The 10,206-nt window shown below is 41.1% G+C and overlaps 1 protein-coding gene across 3 annotated transcripts in view; it reads right to left on the reverse strand.

The window, feature by feature from the left end:
* Window positions 1-9,738, reverse strand: part of LOC101856590 — a 21,553-nt gene extending 11,815 nt beyond the window's left edge. The window contains exons 1-2 of one of the 3 annotated variants that reach the window (XM_005103301.3): window positions 9,332-9,738; window positions 328-4,061 (exon numbers count right to left, since the gene is read on the reverse strand). In XM_005103301.3, coding sequence (XP_005103358.1) covers window positions 328-3,999 — 3,672 coding nt within the window. In that variant the 5' untranslated portion in view covers window positions 4,000-4,061; window positions 9,332-9,738. Of the gene's footprint in view, window positions 1-327; window positions 4,062-5,037; window positions 6,124-9,273 lie in introns of those variants that run through there. The other 2 variants (XM_005103300.3, XM_035971052.1) reach the window with 2 other exon arrangements.
* Between the last annotated feature and the right edge of the window lie 468 nt (window positions 9,739-10,206).

A 10,206-nucleotide genomic window follows, 5' to 3' on the forward strand; every position in this document is an offset into this window, starting at 1 on the left:
CCCCGTCCCGTGCGAAAAAACGATTCATTTATTCGGTTATTCGGATTTTTATAGAAACAGGTACCTATTTATTCGGTTTTTTAAAAAGCGAATAATGCCCAGGCCTAGTTTCTACCTCTCTAAAAATAGATAAGTGAATAAATAACATTAAATAGAAATACAACAGAAAGAAAATAAATAGAAAATAAACACCCCTCATAAAAACGACAACAACAAAAACGAGATTTAGAATTATTTTGAAGGAAAATCCCCCCCACATCCCACAAAAAAGGTAACAGAAAAAAATCGTATTGGTCAGTGTGAGTCTGATCATAATCATTTGCTCACCCGCTTTTTGGGCCTGCTCTTGAGCCATTCCTCGTCAGTTTGCCCCTGCCTCTCCCCTCCGCGCTGCTCTAGAACTGAGCTCGGCATGATGAACATTTCCAGTGGCCGTACCCCCCGTTCTGTTACGGCATGTTTCTCACTCACTTCAGGCCCATGAACTGTTCTAGAACCTGCTTGTAGACCTCCAACGCGATGAGTCTCGATAAGCCGTGTGGGGTCGTCACGTCTTAGCTTCGAGTCAGAGAACTCCACCTCTACAGGACGTGACGAGACGTCGGGAGAGGACATCTCTCCTAAGTGTTCAGACTTACTCGAGGCAGCAAGATGTCGCCTTTCGAGTGCTGACTTTCCCGTAAGACGAGAGGACGGTTCATATGAGCATGTCTCGTTTCTGTCATCTCCTGTGGGTAGGGATGTAGCCGTGGTTGTAGTGGTCTCTCTAGGTCTGTCTTGGGTGCGTGGTGGAGAGAGCACGTCCTCGATATCGTATAGTGTAAATTTGATATCCCTGTCTGAGACTGAGTTGTCTGCTAGACTCCACTCGGACTCTATCATGTCACTGGGAGCCTCAACGTCCATGATGCCCTCTTCAGAAGTAACCCTTGTTGTGTCTGTCTGATCGAATGGTAGCCCGAGGTTTGAGGTAGGATTGAGCAGATCTGTTTGGCGTAGTTCTTGTTTGTGTTGGCTCGGAGACAAAGAGACAGAATCTTGCCGACCCAAGTGCGCTGAACTTTCGCTAACGCTCTCTCCCTTCTCTGAAATCTTTGAACCTGGAGTAACCCCGCTGAGATCTTGCTTCGATGGATCTTTACAGTTCTTTGTATAGCCAACAGACTTTTGAGCTACCTCATTTTCTGGAAGAAAGGTTAGAACAGTTGCTGGACCGTTAGTCTCCCCTGAGCTATGTACTACATTTGGACTGCAGTACACCATGTCTACTAGAGCGACAGACGAATCATCAAAGGCTTCAGCCTTAAATCCATCTTGTTCAAAGGGTTGTCCTGTTTTCATATGCCTGGTGTCAGCATCCATACAAGACATGTGATTCACGTCATTTGTTCTACCTTGGAATACGTTCAAACACTTTGGCAAGTCCGCGGCAGAGTTCGATGCCTCAATGTTGCACTGCAACAAACTTTGACGAGTCACTTTATGTGGTCCGAAGACACTCGTATTCGTATCGCTAATAATTTCTTTGGCATAAAGATCCGACGTAGAAGAAAGATTTTCTTCAATATTGATGCTTGGGGCACTCCAACTCATTTCTTTTAAAGGTGATGGTGCAGCTGGAACATTCTCATGGCTGTATGTTTCTGGGGACTGGATACCTTCTACTTCCTCGACTGTTTCAGGGGATACAGTTGTCTGAAAATCTCTGCTGATGTCATTTACGCTAATGGTTCCTGCTCTGTGGACTTCAATGTGACTTCTGATAGTCTCCACGGGCTCTTTGACTTCATTCTCATCAGACGATCTCTTATCTGGACCTTGCTGATCCTTGTAAATGGCCTTCATGACTTTGGGATCAAAGTTCGGTCTCTGCTCTTCGTCTTCCGCTTCTGCATCTCTTGGACAAAACCCCGTAGATTCCCAAGAAGTATCTGTGTTGGTGTGATTTTGAAAATGTTCCTCCTCCTCAAGAGGGATGCTGGCTCCCTCGATACTCGAACACTTGCTGTGTTCCAGCCAGTGACTGATGCTCAGAAACTCACTGTTCCGCATGTTGCTGTCAGCAGGTGTCGAATGTTTGGGAGTTTCTTTGCCGCCAAAGCTGTCCTCTGAGTTGCTGGATGGGCTGTTCGGGTAGAGGAAACTTTGAGGTGTCCGTGCGTGAACCAAAGAACTAATCAAATTTCTACTTTTAACTTCACATTGTCTTCGATCAGTGAGATCTGTGTTAATCTGAACTGGGCATTTTTCAAAGTTAAGTGTCTCCTTTTGACAAGGTGTGATATCTAAACTGAAACCCTGAGGACGCTGATAAATATGAGCTTGCCACTCTTTGATCTTACGATCATGATGCGTTGCAATTAACAACTCGGGCTCCTTATTCAAAATTCCGTTAGCATTTACAAAAGGGTGGTTTGCCAAAGCAGGTTGTTTCTTCCCGTGATGACCGTTGTTGTTATTTCTCATGTGCAGATTTGTTTCCGAATTCTCTTGAGCAAAAAGAATGTTATTAGGAGTGTTTCGCAGTTGTTCTTTTCTTTCAGCCACTGAAATATTCCCACACATCAATAGGTGCTCTCCGGTGGTGCTTAACGCTTGTCTCTCAATTTTCGATCTCTCAGAACTTAATTCGTTAACCTTACTCAGTTCTCTTTTCAGTTCACGTTCTTTAGGAGACGTGAGTCCCATTTTGGTTAGTAGTATCTGGTTCACATCAGACGGCATGACTTTCACTCTCCCAAGACCAGCCCTCTCATGACTCAGTAACGATTGCTCATACTCGTGGACAGACGTCAGACTAGCTGTCAGATTCGATTCTCTGTCTGTGTCGCTGAGAGAGTGTCTAGCACGTAACTGGCCGAATTTGTATTTATCAGTATTGTCGTGCATGCTTTCCTCGACATTGGGCGAGGGAAGAAGCTCAGTTCTAACGTGATCCTCGTACAGGCCCACAGATCCCTCGCTACGTAGAGACCATCGTTTGCGTTCTCTTTTAAAGAGAGGAAAACCCAGTGAGTTGTCGATGTTTGATCTGAAGGACAAGCTGTGTCTGAGAGAATCGCGAGTCATTTGAGGTACAGTCGCGTCAGGCACTTCGCTTCCCGGAGAAGTTTCTGGCCGGGTTTGGATGCTGGAAAATGTTATAAGTTTTTTCTGCTTCACATTAGCATTATGTCTTGAACTTTTGTCTATTCCCCAAATACGCTGGTTGTATTCACAATCATCAGGTTGTAAAAATCGGTCTACTTTGCTGTCATGGACTCGTTCTGTAGCGGTAGGGATGTAAGGAAACTCCCGCTGCACGTAAGGGTCATAGTCAGTTGAAATCACGTGGTGCTTGCTGTCCTCGTCTCGTTTCTCATTTAGAGAACGTATCAGTTTCCGTTGTTGCTTTTTCGTTTCAATCAACCTCCCCAATCTCGATTTTGGCCCAGATTTTGAACTCGGATCTGCGGGGCTGATCTCCTTTACCTTTCTGACTGATGTCCATGTCCCTCCCTTCCACCCTTGATCAGGGCTCTCGGTGAAAGAAGTATATTTCTTTGGAGAGGAGGGTAGGGATGACGTTGACCTTTTATGAGATTTTCCTTTAGACCCAGACTTTCGGAACATTCCTTTGACTTTTGATAATAGACTTTGCTTTTGCTGACTCGCCTGATATCCTGTGGCTTTCTTGAACTTTTGTGGTGAGCTCGGGAGAGATGAACTGGCACTCTTTTTTTTCTTCTGCTGTCCCCCTTTCCACTCTGTGGGAGACGTCGGGACTGATTTGGCAGTTTGTCTGTTGCATGTACTAGTCGGCTTCCTACCGTCTTGGGGGTCTACCTGCCTCCGATCACTCACCAATTTTAAAGACTGTCTCTTGCCATCGACTGAAGGGGCATTATTGTGATGATGTCCAGCCAGTTCTAGCCGTGCCACCTTTCTTGTATACGAATCATTATTTGACAACATTTGGTCTGGCACCGACAAGCTATTTGGAGAAGTCCATTTAAACATCGTGTGCTTCTTTCACATGTACAGGGAAGTTATTTGCGTGTCCGATTAAATTCAATCTTGACCTGAAAAAAGGGATGCAGATATAATATTGCACTCGTAATCATTTAGACATAACTAGGAAAAACAACAAGAAGAAGAACAACAACAAAACTGCAAGCGGGAACGGGCGTTGAGTGATATTTGAGCGATCTCTAATTATTGAGCTTGTAAATGCACCCACAAGATCAGTATCGCCTTCATTTTCAATTCTTATTTTGACTTGGAGAACTAGGCTGCCTTTTCTGGGTTGTGTTATCTGTCGAAAGATAGTGGGTTTGACTCCTAAAAGTTTTGAGGTGGAAACTTTGAAAATATTCTTCCTGTTGAATTGAACTTCGCAGCACTGTGTTGAAAGGCGTAATCAGCAAACATCAACACCCCCCCCCCCTTTTTTTTTTCTAACACTACCCCACTTGCCTCCAGAAACAAGGAAAATAGAAGTTTCCCCTTTTTCCCCACTCCATATGTGAGGCAGCGTGGTGGAATCAGGCTCTCGTCAATTTTTGGGTTTGTAGAGTTATTGGTATCATCTTAAAGCTTGTTCACTTGTCTTTATTTGAAAGGAAAACAATATCCATTTATCTTGCATACAAGTCGAGATATTTGCAAAAGAAGGAGGTGGGGGTCACCTGTTTTCAGAGGTAACATTTGTGAGAAAATGGCCGCCAAAGATTAGTTATTTCCTTAACTTAAGAACTGAAAATTTACATTTTTGTGCCTTTAATCAATGCTTTTCAGAAAAATCCACACAGAAATGAGTTTTCTAATGCGCATGAAAGGTGTTGAGCCAAAAAACAAAAATTTGATAAAAATTCACAAACCTGCTGAAAAATGCAAGTTTGTTCACTTTGATTATTTTGACGAGAGCCTGATTCCACCTCGCTGCCTCATATATAACAAATTCAAACACACATACAAAAACAAACAAAACAAACACACACCTGTGCTCACACAGACATATTCACACAGGATCTATTCGAAAACTGTTCATTGTTATACCTTGTGATCGACTTCGCTACTGTAGGAAGATCCTTCCAACAACCTTTTAACGGTATTTTTCAGAAACCGTCGAACAGCGTGGGCACATGAGGTGAGCGTCCTGATGAGCGCATTTTCTTCTTTCCGTTGGCCTCTTTTTGTAACTTAGCCTAATGTTTCACATTCTCACTCCTTTCTCATTCCCAGCTCCTTTCTTCTGTCCCATTTTTTCATGCCTGTCTTTTCTTTACTGCACGCATCCTATTGATGATGATAATTCTTGTGACACCTCTTTTATTGACACTGATTCTCGCCAGACTATGCCCTGACATTCCATATATTTTCTGTCGTATGGATATTATGGCTTTCATACCTTGAGCTAAATTGTTCTAAACAACATTTGCACTGTTGGATATCTCACGTCAACCAAAGCTCGGACGGTTGGTGGGCGCACGTGTGGTTTCTATCACTATGTCGTACTGTCTTCGTTTGTTACCCTCTTTCTTTTTTATGTTTGTTATTCTCTTGTAACTGTAATATTTGGCACGTATATTATGTTAAGTGTTGCAATTGTCATAAAACCTCTATCAAAACAAATCATCTCTCCACAGCTAGAACAGCGTTTTTGTTATCGTTAACAGTGATGTGATCGAGGGAACAAAATACACAATTTTAGTGAACATTTCTGAAGCATTTTAATTGATCCTTTACAAGTTTAGATCTCTAACTGTGTCGTTTTCGGTGCCACGGTTACTTTAAAATCAGTAGACTAAACATTAGATCTAGATTCTACATCTAGAATGTGATCTAATTAGTGTTTTCCCACCACTCATACAGCAACTTACAAATGTAAAACTCATGAAATTGTATCATAAAAACTAAAGCTTCAACATGTCAAACATTGTCTTGATTTAACGCTTTATCAGTTTCTTAAAATGAAAAGGGTAGATCTAGATCTACTCTAGTAGAAGTCTTTCTTTTTCCCTTGTAAGTTATAAATCTAGATCTAGATCTCATCATCAATCGGTGCCTTGCTGATGGGCGTGGGCGATCATGGACCTCCACTTCACTCTGTCTTGCGCTGCAGCAATGGTGTCTGTTGTTCTTGCTGCTCCTAGCCATGTTGTCATACTGTCCAATATCTTTTCCCTCTGTCTGCCTCTGCCTCTCTTTCCATCAAACCTGCCTGTTGTTACAATATTCTCTAATGCTTCTTTCCGCATTGTGTGTCCGAAGAAATTTGCCTGTCGCTTTCTTATATTCGTCATAAGTTGTCTTCTAAAATTTGCTTCAACCAAGACTTCTTCATTTGTTTTTCTAGCTCTCCATGGGATACGTAGCATGTGTCTTGTGAACCATAACTCTGTCCCCACAATTGTTCTTTCCTGTTGTTTATTAATTGTCCACCACCCGTATAATAGGATTGGCTCAACGTAACTTTTCAGTACTTTTTTCTCGTTTCCAGTGACAGATTGATGTTTGTTAGTATCTGTTTCATCTTGTGGAAGGTTGCTTTTGCTTGGCAAATGCGGCTTTTAATTTCGGTGTGACATCTACCATCTGATGATATAATGGTCCCCAAATATTTAAAATGAGCACTTGCTTGAGGGTGGTATCATTGATTTTGATATTGCATGTTGGGGTTGGAGTTTATCTGCTTATCCCCATTGTTTCGATTTTCTTGATGTTTAGGCTTAAGCCTATGTTGTCACTCTCTTGTAAGATGGCATTTAGTAGATTCTGCAGGTGTTCTTCATCTTCTGCTATTATTAGGACTGTGTCATCTGCATATCTTAGATTGTTTATATTAGGTCCCTCTATCGAGATACCAGCCATTTCTTCTATGTGTCTCATGATATTTTCACTATACAGGGAGAACAAGTCTGGAGAAAGTATACATCCTTGTGTGACTCCTCTTTATTATGTTCTAATTAATTTACAACAAAAGATGTAAATTCCAAACAAAGTTTGTTACATTTATTGGTGTGAGTGTGAAGATTGTTTTTATGAGTTTAAAATTGACATTAAAGCTTGTATAATGCTTTAGATGTTCAAGTTATTTTTTACTATTTAAAATCAACAATGTTGATGTAGATTCGAAAGTTTGTTACATTCATTGGTGTGAGGATTGTTTTTATGAGTGATGAAGACTCTTAAACAAACACCCGAGATATGGGTTTACTAAAGCTTGTGTTTAGATGTTAAAGTTATTTTTTACCATTTAAAATCAACAATGTTTTAACATAATATTATGTTCTAATTAATTCACAACAAAAGATGTAGATTCCAAACAAAGTTTGTTACATTTATTGGTGTGAGTGTGAGGATTGATTTTAGGAGTTTAAAATTGACATTTATTTATTGAGTTCCTCTAGTCATACCAAAATCTAAAACATTAGATCATCTCTTAAGTCTCTGTGCATAGTGGTGTTGCATTCAATTATTTTTTAAAGTTTATCTAGTCGTTCCATAATTTAAAAAGTTTTGAACCAAGTAAAATCTATTTTAATTTTCTGTTCTTAAATTATGTTACATTTGTGTTGAGGCATGGTGGAATCAGGCTCTCGTCAATATATTGGTGTCTTTACGTAACAGCAAAAATTTGGATGGTGGTCTCGTTAAGAGTAATTAATTAAAGTTCCAAAAGATTGTTATAGATCTACATGTTCAATTTCCCACTGAAAATTGTGTTGAATGTTCACTAAAAATTTAAAACTGAAATCAGACCTAAATTTGACTTGACGAGAGCCTGATTCCGCCATGTGTCATCACATTTAATCAGTTTTTCATTATTGAGTTTTACCAATCAATCATTGATTTTATTTAACTTGTACTCGTGATAGCAGTAATTATTTTTTTCTTTTACTTTTACACATTTTGTGAAAATCTGAAATAAAAATAAAAACGAGTTAAAAATTACAAAGCACAAACAATGTATTATTCATTGCATTTTGTAGTGGTTCGATTATGTCATCAAACAGGGAGGGGGGGGGGTGGTGTGAGCCAATCGATGACATGTGATGACAGGGGGGGGGTCAAAAAGGGTCATTTTTGATGACATAATATGCGAACGTTCCCTAACTGTTTCTGTGTTATAATTCGGACTTCGACACACTGCTACTCCCGTGTACCCTTGGAAACCTACATTTATCACCCCACCCAGGTGTAAAAGGGGTAGATCTACCAACCAAAGACAGCCAAGGTTTTGTGATTGTAGGTGCTTCGCACGTAACAGGATGCAGCACCTGTAAGAGATGCTGTGTGATTGTTGTAGTCGTTGTTGTTGAGTCTGTGGTCTTCGGAATGTTATGGCCGGTCGGGGGAAAAGGTTGTGAAGCACGTAGTCCAGATCTAGGTTGAAGTGAACGGCTACATGCCCCAGACGGCAATTAGTAAGAGTCCATATATTAGTCATTATGAGTGCTGCTTTCCAGACGGCTCCGGACGGCTTTCGGACGGCTCCGGACGGCTCCGGACGGCTCCGGACGGCAATTAGTAGGACTCTTTAATCTGTATGTATTCGCTGATGTCGTTTTCTATTCTCATTGCCGCAGTTTGATCCCAGTATATGTTCTCGATAATCCTTAAGTCTTTCCCGTCGATGTTGAGGGCTTCCAGCATGTCGCTGATCTTGTCGTGCCTAACTTTGTCGAATGCCTTGGGGTAGTCTATAAAACATAAATCAAGATCTTTCTGAACTTCTCGGGCACGTTCTATTATTGTTCTGATGACATGTGGATCTACATTTTTTTAAAGAATCAACAAAACAAAGTGAAGAAAGACGTGTAACCGATTTAATTTATAGAAACCCTCCCGTCTCATAAAAGATATTATTTTGTAGCTTTTTGTAGATTTTTTTTGGGCCCTGAACACGATTTTGGCATTGAAAAACGTCGCAAATTGTTAGTTTAAATGTAACGGCTCTTTATTTCAGGGCCCCTACCCGACCTAGATCTACTACACTGCTATAACGTACTCGCACGTCAGGGGGAGAACCCCTGAAACCCCCCTAATGTCTATAAAAGCATGCATTATCGAAAAAATCCTAAAACTAAACCTTAACTTTAAAAAACTGACATTATTCGTATATCCGACGGCACTAGAGTGGTGCAGGAGCTGACTTCCGGTAGTGGATGTGACGCGAAACGGGAGTGCTTCTATAAAAATACCTTAAAACTTATTGATATTTGTTCATTTCTTTCCTTTTCAACAGGCACAGCCATTGCAAGCCATTAACAATAGCACTGAAAGCCTTACCTTGCCCATCTAATCCTGCCTTCATAATTTATAGACTCAAAGAATAAAATATATTTACTTCCAGCACTAACAATAGTGAGTTATTGTTTAATTCCGAGTACAGTTGTGAGTTATGTCCAAGAGATGAACCACTTTCTTGTGACGCGTTCAGTACGTCCGACGGGAGTGCAAAATAGTGCAAAGAGAAACCAAACCTTTTCATTCAGTTTTTGGTGACGTTCCCTTCGAGTTGAATCAAACTATCATAGTCTTGTACTTTTAGACCGCACACAGTCTGGGTCGCCGTGCTTGCTATCTCTCTGCAAATTGGACGAAAGGACAGTAAGTGTCAATAAGTCATCACCGCAGTCTCGTTGTAGTCTATTACGAGTAGCACCTTCTTCTAACCCTTAATTTGGCTCAAATTTTGTTGCACTCTAGCTTATACTTAGCCGGTGATACGTCATTCATAAAGTCCCTGGTTCGAAACCTGGCTGGAATGGAAGTTTTTCTTTTTAAAAAATGTTATGTTTTTCCTTCCTTTCCTGCTATCTAATCCCGTTCTGTCAACTGCTTTTGTCTCCACTTTCTACCGCCCCCTTCCCCTTTTTTTTCGGCCCCCTCCTGTGAGCTCCGGATTCTTTCTGCAGCCTTCTAATGCTGCTCCTTTGGTCCTTTTTACGGCTGTCTTTCAGCAACACCCCTGATTATAGGATAGGTATGATCTAGCACCTAACATTCTCGGATAAGGGCAAAAAATCTCGAAGGTCCTGTGTGCTTGTTGAGCACGTCAAAGATCCCTTGGTGGTCCAAAATCGATAAGAGTAGGCTTCGGCCGCCACCCAGGCAAAATTCAAAATTATTTCCTACCAAACTAAAAATGTGTAATGTGTTCCGCGCTCTCACATGACCTCACTCAGTTGCAAGAGCTGTAAAACACCCAGGCCCTACCCA

The sequence above is a fragment of the Aplysia californica genome, unplaced genomic scaffold, assembly GCF_000002075.1.
Source record: "Aplysia californica isolate F4 #8 unplaced genomic scaffold, AplCal3.0 scaffold00367, whole genome shotgun sequence".
Classification (NCBI taxonomy): Eukaryota; Metazoa; Mollusca; class Gastropoda; order Aplysiida; family Aplysiidae; genus Aplysia; species Aplysia californica.